General features: G+C 31.3%; 1 protein-coding gene across 3 annotated transcripts in view; it reads right to left on the minus strand.

The window, feature by feature from the left end:
* The window catches only part of LOC110995060 (mitochondrial cardiolipin hydrolase), a 116,127-nt gene extending 91,679 nt beyond the window's left edge, over nt 1-24,448 (minus strand). The window contains exons 1-4 of one of the 3 annotated variants that reach the window (XM_022262028.2): nt 23,868-24,448; nt 23,475-23,794; nt 23,310-23,387; nt 21,398-21,613 (exon numbers count right to left, since the gene is read on the minus strand). In XM_022262028.2, the coding sequence (XP_022117720.1) occupies nt 23,367-23,387; nt 23,475-23,794; nt 23,868-24,327 (801 nt within the window). In that variant the 5' untranslated portion in view covers nt 24,328-24,448 and the 3' untranslated portion in view covers nt 21,398-21,613; nt 23,310-23,366. Of the gene's footprint in view, nt 1-21,397; nt 21,614-22,369; nt 22,522-22,546; nt 23,010-23,309; nt 23,388-23,474; nt 23,795-23,867 lie in introns of those variants that run through there. The other 2 variants (XR_002600236.2, XR_002600237.2) reach the window with 2 other exon arrangements.
* Nucleotides 24,449-24,581: the final 133 nt, after the last annotated feature.

Genomic DNA, 24,581 nt, shown 5'->3' on the forward strand with positions numbered 1-24,581 from the left:
GATACGTAACAACCACTAAACAGGTAGTTTGATCAAAAATGGTAACATAAATATCAAGCCTCTATATATATATTATATGTTTAAATGAATATGTTTATTCATTACAAGTACCTATGCATTACAATTTGTAAAATTTGGGAACCCTTTTAAGTAAAAAACCCCGTGTCAGGGTCATCCATAGCAAATTTAAAGACCTATCCGGTCGCAGAACTCCAAAAAAGTACATTGTTTCTTTCCATTTTTTGTCATCGTTTTTCAAAGTACGAAATAGTGAAAAAAATATGGTAGAGTTGAGTAATTTATGTAAGTATGTATTTTGAAAGACTTATTAAAAAAACACGATGTAAACAACTTCGCTCGATAGAAAAAAATCTAAACATAGCCAATTTTTGATACTGTGAATTCTTTTTATGACGAAAATTGATATAGAACATGATTATGTAATTTACACAATATATTTTATCGCAAGCTCTCTATTGCGCACCGTAGTCCACTATGAGAGACAGCAAATAAACATATCATGTATATAAAATATCAAGTCGACCCAAATTACCAGTGCTAATAGATACATCTGTATCTATTAGCACTGGTAATACTACTGGAACATTTATAATCTATTTATTTATTTTATAAGTAAAAACTTCACTATTTAAACGGTGTTGTGTGATAACACAAAAAAAATCCCAAAAATTTCCAAGAAAATGCCAGAGCGTGTGAATTCAATTTAAGGGTCATGTCGAGTAAAGTTAAATATTATGCTCGTGAAATTCAACAAAGCGGAAACTTCAAAAAAACTTTAAAATATAGTTTTAGTTAACATTCGGTATGTTGTGAACAGCGAGGCTAATTATAATTTACTATATGAGTGACGACGGAATTTGAAACTTAATTAAAACCTTATAAAAAATCGTTTATATAACATTTTTGCCATCACAACCGTGTTTATATAAAATGTTCAAACCTTACATTTTCGATAAATTATTACCCCACGTTACGAGTATGAGGCTAGCTGCTGTATAACCTTCAAAAAATTATTTTGCCAAACCATCGACAGTGAATTCTATAAAAGATTTTAAAAGGACATTTCGGGCTGTGAACACACATGACTAAAGCTATTATAAAGGGAGGACAGACAACAAGAGGTACAGGATATAGTAAATATAGACATTATTTTAATTGATTGATCGGACTATCCCTACCCTACTGTAGAGGAAATCACCACAATAATCAAAAATATTGCTAAAGATAAGAATAAAGGCTTTACAACAACACATCAATGTCAAGACTATTGAACTTCTTGACACCACGGACCAAATGATAAGATAGAAAAGGACAAAACCATTCGAATAAGTGATTTAGTGTTAGTACACGTCAGTCTTAAATGCTAAACAGTGGTAATTAGAAAACTTGCACACATGAACAGTTTTGTTAGTGTTAATGAAGACATTAAGCAGTGGTGTCCTACAACTTTCTTCTTTTAAATATCCTAAACATCCTAGTTTTAAATTACTTATAAGTTATAAGTCTTAAATTAGGGTAGATGTAGTCTATTAAATTTAGCATTTGGAGCCGTTCAAGTATGACGTTCAGATTTACTGAAATGTATTCCGCCTTCCTAACACACAAAAGAAAATAAATTGGGGTGGAAAAAGTTGGACGAAGCCTTCTCCCGAACAGGCGCCGCATCTTAGTTCAAAATTGTATTCAAATCTATTTTATTTTATTTATGTAAATAGGATGTGGAATAAAGGTTTATTATTATTATTATCCCTGCTTACTCGTCAGTAAACGTAACTCACATAAAGACGTTAGTATTAATAAATTTCTCAAAAATGCATTTCGTTTTCAAGCATAGACAATATGTAAAATGTGTAAAAAAACTAATAATTACTGTTGACGTAATCACCAAAAAATCAAAAACCCTCCTTACAGTGCTTATGTAATACTTCAACGGCCTCTTTATGAAGTCAATTAATTTTAAAAAACGACGTTCATAAGTATACATACCAATATGAATAAATAAATTTTGATATGACTTCCTGTCCAGCCAACCGCCGCAGAGTTACTAACGAACTAGATAACAGCTCAGCTTACAGTGTTAAACCGAAAACAGCTTTCATAAATCTACTCAATATCTTTCTTAATCACATGCTATATGTCCGTTTCCGGTTAAACCTTCGGCAGGCTGTAAACAGAGGCTATGGCCCTAACGATGGTTATTATCAATTAAACACGCTAAACGGTCTACTGCGCAGAGGGTCCATGATAACTTTAATCTCATTATCATAACTATAAGTATGCGAAAACTCGTATCTTCGTCACACACTGCGGTCAGATATTATATCCCTTATTGGTATATAAACCTACATATTAATATATTATATGAATAAATTTAGGTTTATTCAGCAGAATGTTTCAATTATATAAACGATTTTTACCTTACATATAGAACTCATCGTTTCGACGGCTTTATAAACATAGTTCTATATAAAAAATCAAATTATGTACATTTTATTATTTTTTATAGAAAAGACTAAAAGTTCTAAATCCTAATTTAAATTCAATTACCCTTAGTGCAAATGTGTACTTAAACTCTTATATATGTTTATATATATACTTAAATTATTATATAATATAGACATATAATAGTTTTTAATTACACGAACATGTTTCTGTATACCATAACTGACATATCATAATGCAGCTACAATTAATAACAAATTGCACATCAATTAGTACTTCAGAAATCACAATTTACAACTCACAATCCCTCCCTCCAGAAACATATGTGCATAAATCTTTCTGTTATCAACTGTTATGGCTTAAATTGCTATAATAATAGTGTCTATATGACCATAAGCCATACTAAAGAAGCATAATGTAACTCATATGAAATACTATTAAAAAGAAGTCGACTCAGTAGATTGGGTCTTAATCGCTTCACGCTTGAAATATCTTCACATTTTACGTTATCTAATCATCACGAGCTTACTTATATTAACCGTCTATCTTTGTTTTAATTCACAAGCCAAGCTTATTATGTAATTATTGTATCAAATTATCAATGGCAGGTACTTTCGTGTAAGTAAATAGGATAATAATGATTAATAAAAGTGTGCATTTGCAATGACACATTATGGGTGGGCGAAATTTTATGAAGGTAGATTAGTAATAAATTTATTTCCAATACAAATAAATAGTATTCACAATATTTTTTACCACATAAAACAATAACTAAAATTAAAATATAATAAGTAATAATAAAATATATTATTAAAAGGATTGCCATTAGGCAAGGTTTCGAAGGCACTGGCAGCGTTCTCCCTTTGAATAGCTAGACTAATTCTTTGTCCGAGGTAGCTGCCAGCTTTCCGATCTCCTCTGAAATACTTCTTGCTCCTCATGGACCAAGGGTCTCGATACCGAATATAATTGCATATTGATACAGAAAAGTGCATCAATATATAGTGACATAGTCGACTAATTTACAGTTATACAATTATGTATATTATATAGTCTTATATATTAATATTTATTAAACGTTCATTATTAATTTTCATCAATATAAATAAAATATATATTTATATGAACGATGACTATGTTAATTAAAACGACCACTCATTAACTTTTGGGATACTTATAGGATGTGGAATTTTAGGTTTAAATAAATTTACTTCTATGCTTAGAACTTATTACTACGCGACAGACTACCACATCAAGTCTATTGTATAAACGCCATCTGTTGCCGCGTTTTTGCGTTCTGTTATTAAAAGTTACTAAACATTCAAAGAGGCCGCATCAGGAAGAAACAAATTTATTTTTAATAGAACTTTTTGTGCACGGGAGTGTTGATCCAGTCATAACATGTTTAATATATGGCATCGCGTGCACACCGAGACAGTTTCGGCTATATAACGTGTCCGCTATGCTTGATCGACATTGTATACTTTTTATAAAATCGCTAAAAGTGTTCAAACTTGTCTATAAATCGGAAGGAAAAATTTTGCTAGCAATATCATTTTTATTATGAGCTTACGTTCCGTTGTAATTGGCATCAATGCAACTTACTAATTTCAATTACAATAAAAATTACATTATATATATATATCTTAATCTTTAATTTATTCTTTGTAAATATATACGATAATACTTATAAGAAACCATAAGCATGTTTTAATGTTGTGCATTAAATATAAATTAGTAATAAAAATATTATATATTAATTGAAGTAATACCATATTATAAGTTATTCATATTTCCTACACTTACAATAAAAATATAATATTGAAGGTACCAAATAATAGTCAAGACTATTATTCTAGCTAATTGAAAAAGTATCTTTTTTACAAATTGTATTGCAAACAAAACAATCTCGCTTTAGATCAAAAATCTTCAGAACAAATTGTTAATGCAGGTAATGCCGCCAGGTAGTTGAATTATCTGAACAAACAATACATCCAACGCCGCAGTCAACACAATATCTATTGAGGTAGGACACGTGCATACAAATGATAACAATAGAAATACCCGAATAAATACTGTTTATTTAGTATCTCTAGATTACAGCTGTAAAAACTTATAAAAAAGGTAGAAATTTCGTTAACTGCACTACATTATAGCTTCAATATGTATCTTCAAATACGGTATTAAACAATTTCTAATAAATATATAATATATAATAAAGAATCGTGTGCATTAAAAGTAATAGGTGTACTCATGCATTTACGAATTAAAAAAATATCTATTTACAACACGCAATTATACAGTTTTTATAATATTCTTAACCTACATTGTAATTATAAAAAAAAATTAAAAATGAATAAATAGAAAATTAAAAATTGAGTTTGGTTTTAGTAAACCTTTAACGCTGGCATTTCTTCGATACTTAGTCGAACTATCTACCAGGTGCCAACTTAAATATTTTATTGCCTGTGAACTTGAACCCCATGGCCCAAGAGTCTCTTCTCCAAAGAGAACAAAATCAAAGTGGAAAGTATTTCCTTATGAATAATAATATTTGAGCCATATATTATTTCCGCCTGCACAGCAGCCACTGTGCTTATCCCAGGTAAGACGGGGCAACATGTCCATGCAAGTAGGATCCCATACCAAAATCCGCCTACATTAAATGTACATTTTTTTACATTTTCCAATATCCTGCGGACACTATATAAAAACCTATCGAGAATAAACACAATAATCAAGCATTTAATGCTGATAAACATTTTTCATAAAGGCCGAACCGACAGAGTTGCACAAAAAATAATCGAATCCGGCCTATAATAACTCGGAATGCGTTCAGAAAATATTTGCATAGTGAGTTAGACCGCCCTGCTCGCTCCGATATCAGCGGTTCGATTATGTACGTGTTTACATTTCTTATCCCTTCACCCTCCACAGAACATTGAGAACTGTATGGTCAGCAATCACGCATCTAACCGACGCACCGTTTGCAAATTCAACACATTAAAATTACCGTTAAATTAATTATAACATACAATGGTGGAGACGTCAAAAGCATTAGATTTTGACGTACGATAGTCTTAATACGCGGTTAAACGTAAATTCATCAATAAGGCTTTTCAAAAATTGAAAATTATCGAAATCCTTGGTTGGCTCCCGCTTAAATATTTATAATTTTATATCTGCCTTACAAAGACTGGCGGAAAGATTCTTGCCAGTTCTTCTTGCCCGCTACGCCCATGACTTGCGAACTGGTAGTAAATGAAAAATCAGAACAAAAACATATTTTCTGTTGACGTTCATACGTGTTGTTTGCTACTAATATTACTAAACTTATTTTGAATTTTTAGTTTAGTCAGGTTTCATAATTTAAAAAGTCCTTTTATGTATTGTGTGACTAGAAGAGTTGTACATCTGGAAAGTAAATAACCAATATCCCTCCAACTGCAACTCGCAAATGTTATCTCAAAGTCTATATGCAATAACTGTTCCGTAATAAGCATCAAACAGTTAATGGAGTGTGGAGTAATTAATACTGATTAATCGTGGACTAATGACATTATTATTAATTATGCGGCGCGGTTCATCAATCTATATTTAGACAATGCCTAGGGGTCAACCATATCTGGTTGTGTACTGCGATGTACTTCATACAAATTGAAACTCGAAAGGAAACAAAACCAAAGAAGGAAAGACTCTCATATTTGAGGTGTTTATTATTTTCCGTCATCTCTCCGTGTCCACACAAGTAGCATCCCATACCAATGATTATAAAATCAATCAAGATTAATTAAAAAAAATCAGTTGTGCTACAACCTTTTTTAGGTTTGGGCCTCAGATTTCGGTATCCGTTTCATGATTATTTGTCCATGTAATAGGCGAGTAGGTGATAAGAGATAGATACGAGGCTTTTGTGCCGGACATACGACGCCGTCGACTGTTTGGGGCCGATTTCCTTCACATGCGCACCTAGAAAGTCCATTGGTGCACGACCGGGGATCGAACCTACGACCTGAACACTGCTCTGCTCTCGATATAATTTACTGGAGAAAAATATGTTTCTATTATATGATCCTAGCTGTTTCAGTCTTAACGACATCTATACGGGCTTAATTAAAACAATAAAAACACTGATCCAAAATCGAATAGTATATCGACACGATTCTTGACTCATATTAATAATTTACTATAGGTGTATATTTAAATATTTATTCTCTTGCTCATTACAAAAACATATACAAAATATATATTTAATATACAATTTTTTAGGTAATAGGAGGCAAACGGGCTGGAGGCTTTGCCAGAAGTCTCGCAAGTGCATTGCCGGCCTTTAAATTCCAGTGAATAAATTATCAACATTTATTCAGTGTACTTGCATATTATAAGTTAAAATAAACATACACATACATACAACCTTCCCATTTATTTCCTATTTTATTCCTGAAAATGTTTTTTACGAAGACATTGAGAAAGTTCAAAAGAACATTAGCGACATTGTCAGTCACCTCACGCGTCCCCGTAATGTGTGTACGGTCCCCACGCGATTAACTTTAGGCCCCCTTAGGTCTTGACAAGATTCCCATTTGGAATATATATATATAACTATTGCTTTAGTATACTCAAAAATAGCTATAAAACTAATTTTTGGCGCTCAATACACTTATATAATAAAGATATTTTACTTTGACTTCCAGTTTCTTTAAAAATCCCATGGATTTAAAGCGGCAGTTATTTCACTAGTATCGAACCTTACCAAACTAAATATACTGCCCAATAATAACCTTGTGTACATAATATGTATATATATACTAGCGGATCCGACAGACGTTGTCCTGTCTACACGTCTTTAATTTCAAAATTTCAATTTTTAATAAGCCATTTTGATGAAAATTATTATTCAAATGTTATGACAATATCTAACGATCCAGCACATGGTCACACACGATATAACACAATGATAACAAAACTTTTTTTAAATTTCGGGACAGACTAAAATTAAAATTCGAATATTATTTAAAATTTGACACTGCGATGGTAGCGCCGTCTGTCGGATCCAATGTAATACATTCCAAAATCAACAACAACTAATAAATTGAAAATTAATTAAAAAACATTGTCCAGCGGACAAAATTGTGAATCTAAACCATTCCCAGATCCCCTTGAACACACACAAAAAATTTCGTCTAAATCGGTCCAGTTGTTTAGGAGGAGTTCAGTCACATAAACACGCACACAAGAAATATATATATTAAGATACAGCGGTTCAAACTTCTTTTTTATGTCTGTCTTAGATTTATTTAGCTGTTTCATGATCATTTGTCTATCTATAAGGATTCATCATAAATGCGCATAGAAAGAAAGTCCATTGGTGCATAGCCGGAGATCGAACTTACGACCTTGGGGATGAGAGTCACATAGTGAAGGCACTCAGCCAAATATATAATATAACAGTAAAAAAAATATTTTCACTAAGAAACATCAAAATATTAATAAACTATCCATTAGATATACATAATCTATATATAAGATTCTTCTCAACATTGAGCGTCTGACAAATCAGTCCTGGATCGTGACTGCGGTATGCGACAAAAGTGTTGCATTGCGACTGTATTCATAGATATAAGAACCAATAGGTTGGTTAAAAAATCAATTTCAAAAATAATTTTAAAACCTTCTTTATTCCTTTCTTCACGTCATTTATTAAAGACACCCTTACGGATCACCCACTCTTTTTTGTTACATTGATTTAATAGAACATAAAACAGAGTGCCTTTTACAAAATAAACATTGTCAAATTGTAATTAATGTATTGAGGAACATACTAAGTATATGAAACAAATGACATACAACGCATTGCAGGTTGATTAGTTAAAGAAATTTAAACATGAAAAATACTGCAAAACTTGGCTTGTTTCATATAAAAAGTGATCTTGAGTTACCATGGATTTTATATGGAAGTAAAAACGGATCAAATACGGTACTATTTTTAATCCGCGTCTTGTATTCCAAGTGACGTGACACATTGTGCAAGCTGATAGTGTCTGTAAGATAAATATGATTGGAGTTTTTGCCATCGAGCGGGTAGACTGGGGTTCAAATCACAGCAGCCATCAGCAAGGAACATAGATAAATCCTCAAAAATAAAAATAAAAGGTCTTTGAAGAATAACTGAGTCGAATGCCACTCGTTTGGTCAAATTAGACATACAGTTTTCGTTAAATGCACCTCACTCTATGTAAAAAGCACGGTTTAACGCCCATTCTATAAACCGTAGAAATCATTCGGCTTTGGTTGGTTCAGCTTGTCTTCCATACAATGATACACTCTACATAGCATTACAACCACCCGCAACAATGATAATTAAATAATAAAAAGTACTCTTTAAGTTGCCGAAATTATTTAAAACTGCGGAGCTGTGAACGTTACTTTGTCGCTTTATTGTCTTAGCCTAACAAACGTACCGAACTTTTTAAGAAATCCGTTCTTTTGTTTACAAATTGGAATTGCTTGAGCGTAATCTATCACGAAGATGCCTGAATATTGCAAAATATGAACATATATACACCATAATTCCTGGTGCAGCAAAAGACGAAAATAACAGATTAAGAACTGAGTTTAATGTGAATACTAGCTGTAGTCTGAAATAAACTTCTTCCATTTATTACCAATTTTTGTAACCTTAAAATATATAGTTATATATAGAGTTTACACTGTAGTACAATACTCTTGTGTACGTGCCAAATATTGCTCGTATTTTCTTTAATTCATGGGTTCTAGAAAGCCTGAAATCTACTACTATCATTTACATGTAAATAAGGTAAACACAAAGGTAAAATAGTTAAACTATTGACCCCTTTAACATCATAATGTATTCATATGTACTAAAATACTCAAAGACTATTAATGTTTTGTCCTAACTAATTAAGTGGCACGTAACAAATAAATAAACGTGACAAAAGATTATTTAACTATTGAGCCATATTCAAATAGGTTTATTGCTTACTTAACTTTGAAATTCTGTTAATTGTATAAAATGCAAACATATGCATGAGTAGAGGCGATGAGAACTTGAAGAAACTGATCGTGGCAAATAGCACAAAAGGCAAAAGATGGTCGTTCACCCAAGACTCATCGTCCTTAAAACTGTACACAGTTATAAGAGAGACGCTGGGCAAAAACCGGTGGAACAGATAGTCCGCTACCGATGCTCCTTGCCCTTGCTGACCACGATGACCAGACATGAGCTGCCGATTTAATAGAGAACATAAATACAAAAATACATATCTACACATATTTTTTACGGTTCACATCTGCGTGCTTATTAGATTGACAATGTTCATGAAACATTCACAAATCTGATGCCCAGAACTAAAAAGGTTTTAGCGCCACTGATATATTTTTAAACGCCATAGATACAGCTAGTAAAGTTACACATAAAATACAAAGAATTACCACATTTCAATAGCACAACTGTATATGTAAGTAAATACAAAACATTATCCGAATAATTTTATTGCTTTATTACCGTTGTTTATAACCGAAACTATTTATTTATTAGAATAATGTATGCCGTAATATCTTACCAGATTAATTGAGCAGATACGTTTATGATGTGTGTTTTCACCTCCCTAAGTAGGTATTAAATCATATAAATATCGTTGTTTTGAACAATAAATTGCACGCAGTTGATGTATACTTGTGAAAATCTTTTTTTTAAGATAAAAACTCCGAGTCACATTCCTAAGACCCAATCAACCGACTTTCGCAAATAATTGTGTCGCATATTCTAATTTAAATTTATTAAATAAATGTTTCACTAAGTAGTTTAAGCATTTCCTATAAAGGTTTATTAAAATTGTACAATTGTTGTTGCGATTGACACCCCGCGATGGTCAAAGCCGAGGTCTCCCAGGAGACGCTCGCCAAAACAACCCAACCTGAGCTGTATAGACCCTAAAGGCCAAAGGCGAGACTCCATTGAAAAAAACAACAGACGCAAAATAAATTGTAAATGCTAACTTTTACTAAGTAATATTTTTATTTTCTACTAAGTAATAGTATCATTACTATTTTTTGCGACTGAGGCGCAAACTAGCTGCTGTGGTCTCTGGCAGAATGACCAGAGCTGTGAAACAGTCTGCTCCTCAGCATGATGCTGAGCCAGGGCCAATTACAACCACAGCACACACGCATTACATACTTAAAACATACCATGTTCTTAAAAAAATATATCTTTTTTTTCTTTTATAATTGTTATTCTGTGTTTTTTTATTAATAAATGTTATGTCTATGTCTAAATTGTCCTTTTTAAGAACACGATATATATTACTACAGAATTTTTTACTGCTTCATACAGCCATGTATATGAATAGGATGTAGACATCCTAGCTATTAGATTTGCATTAAACGCATTTTATGCGTCTTAAATTACTCTAAATCACCCCACTATGACTTCAAGTCTAGACATAACACATTTCCCGAATTTTTCCGACAAGGGTCGAACCCTTGCTTCGTCATTCGGACACCACTTAAATCGGGCAATAAAGTCGCAATTCAAATACGCGTTATTAAACTTTTTATTATACCTAACCCTTACCAATCGGTTAATGCACCGTATAGATTGTTTAACGAACACAACTATAAAATCGCCATGTTTGTAGTGACATTTATGTTCTGCGCACACGTCACTCATATTTCAAGGGATACCGAGTGTATAGTTTCAAATAAACAATACACATGATTACACACACCGCCCTGGTCATGAAAGTCCATGACTAATAAATTACTGGCTAAATAAAACTATGGTAAGATGAATTATTTTACATTGACTTTGTAAATCCAATCTAATTAGCTTTCTCATTTATATTGATTCTGACTCAATTAACCCTTGGATTATCTTTTACATTTTTGTTTATATATAATATTGTTCATTTATTTATTTTTTGTTTTTTTCTTTAGATTTCATTTTATTTTAGTAATTATAATAATAAATTTATTATTTTGAGTTTTTTTGATAATTTTACAAAAAACTTATATGTATTTCAATATAAGGTAACAAAGTAAATAAATAAATAATTAGCGGTTAAGTATACGAATTTTTCATTTATACTGTTTATTTGTATATCAGTTGCTAAAGCGAAAACCTAACAAATTCGAAAGAAAAAAATTTGAAAAATAATCAAAAATATTTTTCATGAGTAAAAATTAATTCCACAAGGGCAGTGTCATTTCTTAACTAAGAGCTTCAAAATACAAGTGTTGAAAGGTCACTCTTTTAATGCCTCTCCATTACTGGAGATTGGCCGTCAGTCTTTTTTCTTCTGTGCCAGATGTAGAGACTTTTTCATGAATACTAACTACTAGGGAAAAATATTAAGCAGTGATTTTGCCTGCTGTCTGTCCTGTGTTATATACGTCAGTAAATGTAAACTCAATACCTAGTAATTTAATCCAAAAAAACAATACCATATATCAACATCCCCTTCGAAATTAAACCGCCTCAGCTAAGACATACTACCATACTTTGCACTATTTTCGCGTCTAAATCTCTTTTATAGTCTAGACAAATTAATAATTCTAAGGATTACTTTTCTGGGCGCCGAAAGAACAATATTTTCGAGACTTTATGGACTAAATTATTGTTTATTAGCCTAACTTAGTATTTATGATAAACAAACGAAACTAGATAACGACGAAACGAGCGATTCTTGTCGATTTATGAACTTGTATCTGGTTTATAGCAGAGAGATTATTCTCTCGACTGTAAGCGCCTTTTGTATTGCTGTAGGTAAAAATGTGTCTATTGAATTGAGGATGGATTGTGTCAGAAGCTCCAATATTTGCCTATATATTTTTACTCGAGTAATAATTTTGTTTCTATGCTCTAATATTATTACCTTAAATTCAATTCATTTAGGTATGTACACTTATAAACGTCAATAAAGAAATGTATATTAAATGCTTCTTACTTTACATTTACTGCCAGCTATCAAATCAAGGGCGTAGGACAGACGAGTAGAACTGGCAATAAACTCAGCACCACTCTTTTTAATCGCCAAGTTTTTTGTTTTACAAAATGTAACAAACATTGTAGCATTGGGTGTAACCATGTTAAACGGTCCAATACATAATAAATAATCTACCTCGTTTCTAAGCAATTAATTACCAAACGGCTACCTGTCAGTGACTTTTATTGTAAATCTATTGTTAAAAGCTCCTTAAAGAGATAGATACCTTATCTTTACACAGTGTGAAGATTTTGGGATAAGAAAATTAACATTTGAATTAACTACCTACCTGATTTCCCTTTAAAAAGATTAATTATATTTTAAAATGTCCGCTTATAAGAGGTTCAATATTACATAAGCACTATAGGATCTTTGGTTTTCAACAGTAATTACCTAATATTTTACACATATTACTCACATTGTCTATACTAGAAAACGAAACGCCTCGAGGATTCGTACAAAAAATTAATGCGTCTTTGTACTACTATTTTTGAGAGCTTTTCTTACTTTTGCTGACAAGAGGAAGGCGGTGGGGGAGAAATTGCAGTAAATCTACTTACGTAATACTTAAATCGTATTTTATGATATGAATATATATACAATTTATCGAAACGTTGAAGAAATAAAATCTTAAATTTTATATGTAGATAATTAGCGATTTTACTTTGTATGTATGTATTGCAGCGATTCCCTTACCAACGTAGATCGAGGGTATAATATATGTATAAATATTTGGAGCAAGCCAACCAAACCAAACAGGAACAATTGAAATAGATTCATACTTCGCTCCGCTCCAAATCTGTTCCCACATTAATCTAAAGAAAAATCTAACAGAAAATTGCGTTTAAAATCTTAGAAATCCGGACAATGCAATACGTTACAATGGTGATCACAATCAGGAGGCAAAAAAGAGTCGGGATAATTGAAAAGGAAAGGTGGGCCATCTGCCCCATCCCGCGTTATGTACTTACGTAAATAACGTTGCGAACATATTGTGACACATTCGCCAAGTTGAGGGTAATTGAAAAGTTTTGAATTTCGAACATTAAGCTTCAAATTTCTTACGACAGAAACGGTTGACGAAAAGCTCTAGTTGACGTTAAAACATTGAACTTTACCACAACATTGATCAATCATTATCTATCACAAAAACACTCCCCAGAGATGCAGTAAACTGGTACAATTTTAACCTTATGGCCACGAAATGTCGGGACATAAATTTGTTGTAGAAAAATATGAAAGAAGTAAGATATTTAAAGTCATGATGTCAAAAACATAATGGTTTAAGTTAAAAACCTTTTTGACAACTGAAACAAGATTGAAGTTTGAAGTTAAATTCGTAGTTTAATAAAAAATTTCAATATTTGTTTAACTGTAACAATATACATTGTTTGGTATATAAAATCTATAGTATGTTGTATAGATATATATATTTTACATTGTCGCCATATAGGCCAACTTCACCCTAAGGGTCTGAAATTTCTTTAGCGCACGTGTTTCGAATAAAATCGAACAAAAAAGTCTTTCGGTACAATTATATAACCGGGATTATCTTTAGCTATGTTCAAATTGGCGATAGAGGCATGTTTTACTAAACAATATTATTGTGAACAATACTTTTAAGAACTTATTATATCTACATCTACACTGGAGACGATGAACAATAGATATTTTAAGATTTTTAATTAAATTCTAATATGAACGAACATTAATTTGACAAGTTTTCATGTCACAAAGATGTTGAGCTGAACCTATACATTTATGAGAAAGGCGGTAAATAAACACCGTTTACTTAAAAGTTAACCAACATACTCTCAGGCCACACCTTAAATTTTGATTTTCGAACAGCGCCATTAAAGAGCATTTAAATGACAGCTTAAATTCGCGTTAAAAATGCGAACGCGTGAGAAAGCGTTCGAACGTGCCCCGAAATACGTCAAAAACCGGATTGACAGATAATTTCACAAAAAAACCATTTCCTTCAAGTCAAGAGATTGCTTGATTGAGATAACTTTGTATGCGATTTTTTCAGAATATTTAAATCTTTAAAATACCCATATTCGTTTAAACAACCAAACCAGCTTTCGCTGTTCACAACATCAAAGTAGTTCGCAGTTTACTTGAATAAATAAAATTACACTCTAACTACAACCAATGTATGTAAAATAAATTAACGCCCGACGTTATTAATATACAAAACTCCATTTATAAATTTAAAAAAAATTAAAATGTCCTCTTCTAAACATTTTCTTAGGTATTTATTACCTTCCTTGGTTATTAATTTGTTAATATTCAATTGTCTAATTCAAAATCACATAAATGATTTTCAAAAAGAAAATACATGCACACTTTAAATTAAATATATTTATTAAAGTGTTCGTTCATAAAAAAATCGTAAATAGTCGAATCTTACGCCAATTAAAAATATGCATTGGTATAAATTCCGTCGAATTCATAACCTCCTTCAGACTTTTTCAAGTCGTTTAAATAGATAACGAGGATTTTTTTAATTTATTTAAGCGTCACAAAATTGTATATTGTATTACTCAATATTGACTATATTGAGTAATATATAAGTTTTAGTAAATAAATAAAAAAAGACACGAAACAGCAGTCGTTAATTAAACTATCTTCTTTTGTTTACTTAATTAATTTATTTTATAGAATTATATGTTAAAATCATGTTACATTAGTAAAAAGGCTGTGGTTTGTATAACTGTAATAGCGGTCTTGTTTTGCAACGCGACAAAAGCATATAAAAAATCCTTCGATTTACTTTTTTATGTTGATTAAAGTCTAAAACTTAATATCTAGTGGTGGTATATTTAAAAAACATTGCAATCTTCCGATTAAATATATAAATAATTTAATTATATACTAAGTGGCTTAACCGTTAAGACTAATGAGTCGTTATTTATGAATTTACTTTTATGGCCGTAAAATGCAGTTTGAATAACGCCAATAACGAAAAAGGTCAGCGTCGTATAAATTATTTTTTATTGTTTCATATTACATTAGCTTTTCGTGTTTAGCACTTAATTTATTTTGATAACACGTTACATGTTTTGTTTTCATATCAAAGTCAGCCGACTGTTTGATGTAGTGCCTTTAATTAAACAAACATTATGTAAATAATATCATAAAGACAGGTACGGTGTCCTGAATGCCTTCAGTTTACACACACAGTGCACACACACACACACACGTACGCACACTCTCAGGGAGCGTTCAAGTATGACGTCACACAATTTTTGGAAACTATTGGATCCCCCAGAGTAACGCGCCTTAACGTTTTCCTGTACCCAGTAGTGTAACGTTTTGTTATCGCCTAGTGACTCAATCAAAGTTACCATGCATAATAATAATCGGCTTTTAATTAATCAGAAAGATTAACCACTGACCGATCCAGAGATATTGTATCGCATTCCTGACGATCACGTACTATTCAGGTATTATGGTACACATACCTTCATAAATTTGTTTTTGCTAGAGTCGAGTCGGCTTCACTGATGCCCGTTAACTTGAATAATTGGGGTGACCATAATTTCCAGTTATATCTAAAACGCACTCTTCAAATAATTATTGTATGGAGATTTTAATGGAGAAGGGCAGGGCATGTAGCAAGACTCTCTGAAGATCGATTAATCATAAGAATGACCCGGTGGAGTGGCCCTATTGGGAAAGAAAACAAGAAGACCGCTCACGAGATGGGCAAACGACATTGCAGAAACGGCTGGATCGAACTGGATGCAACTCACCCAAAACCGAGATACTTGGAAGTTCCTTGGAGGAGGCCTTCACCTGTGGAAGGGTTCTTGCAAAATAATTGGGAAATATATACAAAAAAATAAGTACAATTTACTTTTCTTAAAAAAAATATATATAATAAATAGTATTTAGTTTACCTTGTTCTTTGCAAGAAATAAATAGGCGACTTTTTTTGGCAATTACGTGGCTTAGTTAATGTATAGCAAAAGGCATTAATATTTCACTTATTATTATTTTTTATTTATTTCATTATTCCCATTACAGACGATAATTCTCCGCATCCTACTTAAGTACATACATATCGACAGCAATTTTAGCATCAACTTTTCCTGCATTAAACACTAATAATTGTATGAATTAAAATGTTCGTACCTATATTAGAAATATAACATTATCCATATTTACCGTAAAGTATTGCCTCACTACAAATACCTAAAGATTTTCGTCTTGCATGCTCGCGCGTTGCAATTTTTACGTTGTAAAAAATTACGGTAATATATAAGATTGAAAAAGGCTTAATTATCATGAGATTTACGGAACTGCGATTTTTATTTAATTTAACTGATACATTCGACACTACCTTTGCGTTTAAGAGGATTCATAAGAGGTTACACAGCATTCACTATAAGATATAAAGAGACCAGAGAGAGTTAGAGATTTATTTTGAGGGGATTAATGGATCTAGTTACTTATGTATTACCTATTTATTGTGATAAGTCTACTCGGCCGACTTATCACAATTATATAATAGACAAATATTTTAACAAAAAAATACACTTTAAACTGTCATCCTTTCTTTAAGAATGTAAATTTACAAATAATAATAATTTATTAAGACAATTAAGTAAGTATATGATTTATACAGTATCTGAAAAGACGCTTTATACCACCAAATCAAAAGCCTATATCAAAATAAAATTCTCAATACGCAAATTAGTGTACTATAAAATAGTAATTTAAAAATGTAACTATACAACCTAGCCCTAGATTATTACACGCCAGTGAGTCTAGAATTCTAGACGGGAAGAGCTTTTTTGTTGGAACTTAATCCCGGTGGGGTCAAAACCTGTTTCTTGTTCTCTGGTTACTGATTGATGTCTGACGTCAGAAGTAGTCTAACCGGGATTGACATGAGCAACTAGTTAAGTCAAAATAGACGATAGATATTTGCAAATTTACTCTTTGACTACGACAGCTGAACGCATTGGAATTTTGGTAAAAATTGAAATGATTATGTCACTGTAATTAGGGATACATTCATCAAAAATGTTTTTATAACAACAATATAACGTTATAAAAAACATTACTTTAACCTGTTATACATACATATAAAACTTTTTAGGTCCGGGCCTCAGATTCTCGTATCTGCTTCGCGATCATTTTTAAGTTCATTAGTGACTACTACTTCAGGAATTTAGTTACTTATCCATTAAATATTTCTTTAGTAGAATATTTACGTATTTTTATTAATCTCGTTTCCTTACCATCTTACTAGTACGTTACTCCTTTGGGCTATAAAATTTGGCAGGTCTTAGAGAGGAAGCTCCAAGATAAACTAAAAATAGAAATTTCGAGTCTGAAGTCATCTTTAAAAAAGGCAGATGAAATCTACATGAATATGGTGCGTGCTGCGATATACGTCTGGCCGCATTTGTAATCTGTCTTAATGTACTATAAATTGATATATCAGTCATCAAAACCTGACCAGTACTTTTGTTTCTATCATTATTTCCATATACGACAGAACTTCGGGACCGAGAGTACGTAATTGTAAGCCATTGTTTTGATTGTAACGCGATAGCACTGAAGTCTAAGACGTTAAAACCTTTCAAAAACGGCACGCGACCACAGCGAGCAGCTTGCAAACATTTCCAACCTTTAAACATACATTAAATTAAAACTACATCAATACAATTTCGTATCTTACACTCGCAGTATAAAGACTATAATTCCTTGCGCGAATTTGGGCATACCTTGAATTTGTGTCTACAATGCATTCGCTATGCACCAATTTTTTTATAGGTTTTCATAAGACGTTTTTGTGCAAATCTTATTGTACAACACAGGACAAAGCGTCACACACCTGGCGAGAAAGTCGCGTTCAACGTCCCAACCGCCACATAAATCTCTACTATCCTACAATAAATAAGGGCCCAATTGCAAATACTCGCCCGTGGCAAATTCCGCGCAACAATACCGTCTTAGTACAATAAGACATTTGAGTTACGACTTGTCAATCGTTTGGGAATCGCTCCATTTTTTTTCCTGGCAGGTGATAGATGTAAAAATTCAATTATTCGCCCATTCATTGATGAATTATGGATTCCTTCCCGTTGCCAAGCGGTTGTTACATAAGGTACTTCTACAAATTGATCGTAAATTACGCAATAGAATGAGCCCAGCCCATTATGTGCTAGTAATGTTACATCTAGAAGGACATGACTGACAAACTTCGTTAAGTGTTATTGAAATTATATGACCGTTTCAGTTTCTGGAAGGAGGTTTTTGTACTATTAAATATTGCTAATCGTAAATTTATTTTATGGCTGTTTGACGTTTAGTTTACGATCAATGAAGGCGTTTCATTATCACAAGTAAGGAGGAACCTTATAATTTTAAGGTCCTTAGAGGACAAATAATCACATTGGGCGTGATAAGAGGTCGCTATTATATTCCTAACAGTGATCTAGTACAATTCTCATACTATGACCGATTACTAAAGTAAACATAAGTACTTACTAACAAAAAATATATTCCTTCTTCATAAAACTTCAAATAATTCATAATCATTGTTTATTTTTAGTAACTGACAATATAAAAAATTGAATAATTCTGAATGTGATTATAAGATCAGTGGTCAACCTATGGCTATCTACATTATTTTAAAACTATCACTTGCAAGGATAACACATTGTTCTACAAAACTTCAATTATTTCCTCTTAAAAACATTAGTGTACATACAATATTTATAGATAAATTCTATTATACATTCATCACAGAGTGTTACATCTAGAAATCTCATAAATCATTAATAATTTGGATTTTTCGTTTATTGAGATATACGTTTTGTTCCGAGGAATCACAAAATTTGCGACATCAGAGCCACGGATTTTGAGAGAACTACATCAAACTTGTATATGTACAAGAATGTCGAAATACCATTAAGTAATGGACAATAATGTAGTAGTTAGGTTATAATGTGGGAGCGAGATTTGTAGGAACTACCTGAAGGCGGTGACGTCCAGTCAGCTGAATTTGATAACAGTGGCACTTTGTAAAATTTAACTGACAAATCAATCCTACAAGAGGAAGTGCTATTCTTGTTTTGTTAAATAAGTCGTTTGAGTAATATAAAGTTGAGTAACATTATTACTAACCATCACTACGAAAAGCAACGCGCGATTAGTTTACTAAATATTTTTATAACGAGCACAAAAATTTAGAACCTCAATTAAGTTTTCCGTTACATTTATTAACTCCATATGGAACGCCTAAGTATTGTATTGTCTCAATCTTTTATTTTAATCGTCTAACCGTTGATCGCATACGTAAGTTTTATTCCCAACTTCCTTCCATATATTACCATTTCTGGACAGCGTCCGGTGCTGTTAACCCTTCCACGTCTTTTGTTTGTAAATAAAAACATTTTAATATGTTAAGTTGTACGTGAGTCACACGGCTTTAAAATCACAGCTGGTAGCCGACTTTTTTTACGGAGACATAAAATCTGCAATGGGGTTTTTATGTGTTTCGATGTACTTATAAATTCGTTATTTACCGTCGATTTATTATTTGGATAAAGTTATAATTCAAATTATCATTATTTCTGCTATTTTTTGCAAGTAATTACTAACAATTGTTAGATTATAAATTTTGTTTGATACATTATAAAACTTATATGATTAACAGATATATATAAGAATTAAATAAAAAATATCAGTGTTGGCTTGGTGGCTTCACCGTGTGACTGGTTAATATGGTACTGGGTTTGTGTATTTATTAAGATTACACGCCTAAAGCAATGCCTGGTACCTATTTGTTTATTTTGATACGTATACCTATTTGTTTCTAGATTGATTCACTTAAAAAGACATATCGTCTTTAAACATAAAAACCAATTCAATCCTATTAGTTTTGTATAGTAAAAGATTTTCTAACTTTGTTTAAGTAACAAAACTTATAACAAATATCAGTAACAATAATAATAATAATTATTTATTTTCTCACAAAACCTTCACAATGCTAATATTTTATATATAAGCAAGTCAAAAATACTTGTCAATATAATTAAAAATCGCGCTTACGTCATAACTATGTAAAAACTTTCTCAAAAATTGTTTTGTCGCTAAGGAGTTACATATTCCTAAAACAATAAAAGTTTTACACACTCCTATTTAGATAATGATCTTTATGACCAGCCTTTCCTACTTTCCTTAACAAAAACTAATGTTAATGTTCAGTTTGTATTCAGTAAGTATTTTTAAACGTTTTCTTAGAAGACTTATTTGCATAATAATCGCTTTTGAATTTGTAGGAAATAACTTAAAGGGTCAAAGTTTTTAATAATAATATATTTTGCATATGTGTTAATTCTGTACACTATAATCAAGATATATTATTGCAATTTTGAATTTTTGTCTATTGTATCGTATAATATTAATTCAAATGGTAGAACTATCGGTTGCGCACTTTGTAAATAACCGGTGTCCAAAACATGTGCGTACTAAGAACTATCGATTTGATAAACATAAGTGAAATGCATAGACTAACTGTCATGAGGTATGTTATGCGAATGCAAATAAAATTCTCACATCACAGCAAATATTAATTTGGTTTGATCTTATTGGTACTACAAAGTTATATGTAATTGGAAAGTGATAAATATAAGTAACTAAAATTACAATTAATAAAAAATCTATAGTTATTTCAGAACAAATGTAAGATAACGAGAAATTAAACTTAAAAAGAACATTTAATCTAATTTGGAACCAAATTATTATTATTTCTCATAACATTTCTTATCATTATCAACAAATATACTTTTTAAAAATAACATCCTATTTAAGACTAGCTGCGCAATCTATGGATGAGAAGCAAACAAGTCACTTGTTTCTTTATTTTATCACCAGGTGTCACAGTGTAAATTACTATCACTTACCAGCGCCACCTGGTGTGTAGTAGCAAAACTCGTGCAACACTTGCTCAGCAATGATGTCGTCAACGCCCTCTTTTAGCACTGCATCCAAAACACAACATTTTCACTTCACATTACTTTTCACGTATAATATTTAAAATCCACTGATTTCACCAAAATATAAAGCACTAATAAATTTTCACAAATTTTATATTCTCGCATTTTGTGTAGAGGTGTAACCTGAAAAAAAAATCAGAATATTATATAAGACATTATAATATACAATTATTAAATAATAAATGGTATTAAAATATTGTACGACCACGAAACCATCTATAAAATTGCCAATATGGACTATTATAATTTTATTGTTTCTTTATGCAATAAAATACTGAAGATAATAGAAACTCATAGTATTAGGATTTTCGCACTAGGTTTCATTATTAAATACAAATTTATTGATTGGTAAATGGAATAGTGAAAAATTATTTCCACATACAAAGATAGGCTTAAGAAATGTTAAAAAGCCCAACATAGTTAAAGAGAAAGAGCTTATAATTTTTTTTAATGCTTCTTTAATATTCTATATAACATGTGTTTATAAAAATCAACATGGTCCAGAAGATTTCAAATGATGATCTAAATGCCAACATGTTTATGAAACACAGTAATAAAAATTTTCACTACAATTTCTATTAAAGTTTAAGTTAAATAATATGTTGAAAAAAGGCTTCAATAAGACAATTATATGATCTTATGCATACAGCATTTCATTTCAAAAGCCTAACCTAGATTCATTTTCTTTCCACCACATGTTCATATTCTCTATTACAATATCTCTAAGAGTCTGGAATAATAACAATTAATATCTCATATAAGATGTGATTGCTTAATAATATATTATTTAACTTCTTACACTTACAACCATTACATGACAATCTAATACAAATTTTGAAAACACTAAATTACTTAAAAGTATAATATTTGATCACTTACATAGAACAAGTTATTCAGCAGGAGAAATTTGATGTTTTCATAAGATTCTTTAGCAAAAAATACTGTAATGACCTTCTCTAAGTGTCCTCTAAATAGTGCAAGCATGTGTCATCTTTCAATGCACTTGTTAAAAGTCGTAAGAATACATAAATCCCGATATTATTATGTTTTACGTACCTGAAGCTTCTTAGCCTTTTATGGATGTATTAAAACCTCTTAAAATTTAATAAAAAGTTTGAAGAAAAATAACCAAAGTGCATTCACAGGTGAGCCTAAGAGAACTTTAAAACTTGTTTATTTTATCAAAAAACAGCACTAGGGTCTCACAAGTTAAACTAAGGAATGATAAGCTTATTCTTTTCCATTAAAAGCTCTTTCAAATTTAACTTTTCCACTGGGAAACTTTTAAATACGTAGTAAAATGCAAGCACGTGCACTTTAGATGCACTTATTAGACCAATTTAATAAACAAACGAAAATAAACATTATTGCACAACATTTGCCATGTAAGCATTATCTAGTATAAATGTATTATTTTTACACAATTATTAAATAAAGTTCATAACCAATTCGAAAATCAGCGGCTGAAAAAACTACACAAAGAAAACATATGATCGATCGAAATCAAATTGAAGTGCACATGGATTTGTCTATGTTTAACTGTCATTAGTGAAGAATGAGTGAATGACTTTGAATACAGATACACTATGAACGAACGATGACCTATCTCGCTTGCCCAAGAACAAAAAATTGTTTTTTTTTATCAACAACATCATTGTAAAACTCATCTGCATAGCTGTTATCCACGATCATTCCAACTTCAACCAATCAAAAAATTTAGGTAATGAAGTTTATAACGTTAGAGTATAAAAAATGTAAGGACATACTTTTCTATTGAAATATAGCTAATAGGTATAGTAGTATCATGAGATTTACTTACATGAAACGGCGTATGATATTCTTAGTATGTCCTACAAATTATTAACTATCTAGATTGTCATATATTTGTTAAAAGAACCTGTAAAAAAAATTGTGGATTTATATTACCGATATAATTTTATAAATGAAATGGAAATAATGATACCCAAAAAGTAGTTTAACCAACCGGTTCTTCTTCTACCCAAAGGCTTTCGAATTCTTTTTCAAATTTATTTAAAATATTAGTATTTGAAGTTACAATAACACTTTCATGATTTGATACCATTGCCTGGGTAGACCAGTTCAATGAGCCAGACATTACAAAACCTCTTATAGGCTTGGTTTTTGATGCTTTAATGTGGTTCTTCACAAATTGGGCGTGTACATTTAGTTTTTCAGCATAAGCTTTAAGAGCACTTTTTCTTTTTATTGCTTTAGGGCCATCAATGATGCAAAACTTATGGTGCATTAGAATGGTCTTCTTATTGGTTTGCACCTTTATGAAACCTAGAAATTAAAATATTTATTTTGGTTATTTTTTACTGAAAATTTGATTACTTACTTGTTTCAGTATACTTACTATATTCCGTTAGCTTTTTTATTTGTGATGGAGGTGTAAAGGCCATATCACTGTCAACAACAATTCTTACTAGCACATGTTTTTGTCCTAGCCTTATTATTTGTTCGGCAATTTCAGTACTAGTTATAAGGTACATACAAACATCCAATGTTTCTCGAGCAGATTTTATGTATTTTATTAACTTGAAGCAATTTATCTCTCGACTCTCACATATACTAACGTCTTTATTGGCCGGGACTTTTATAGAACGCCTCAATGAGTCATCAGAAAACAATATCACATCGTTAATTTCTTTATTTTTAGTGCAAAGGACATCGCTACACGCATCGTCACTTACTGTATCAGTTTCAGCTTTTCTTCTAAGGTTGTAAAAGTATTTACACAACTGTTTCACCACTTGAGAAGCAACTACGACGGCGGCTGTGGATGCTATCAAAACTCTTGCGTTTTTCCAATCCATGATATATAATTTATAATTTTTTATTAGTCTTATATTTTAAACAAACAGCCAAACATTTATCTAAATTGATTTCACTGATCCTCCACCATGCTCTTCACGCATTTCAATAAAAGCCACCTACAATTACTAAACAAACAAAAAAATATTTTTAAACTACCCTCACAAAAATATTTTTAAAATAGGTTTTTGGACAAAAAAATTATCCCTGTATTTAAATATCAGGTCATATAACACCGTTTAAAACTTAAATTTAA

The sequence above is a fragment of the Pieris rapae genome, chromosome 4 (genome assembly GCF_905147795.1).
Source record: "Pieris rapae chromosome 4, ilPieRapa1.1, whole genome shotgun sequence".
Taxonomy (NCBI): Eukaryota; Metazoa; Arthropoda; class Insecta; order Lepidoptera; family Pieridae; genus Pieris; species Pieris rapae.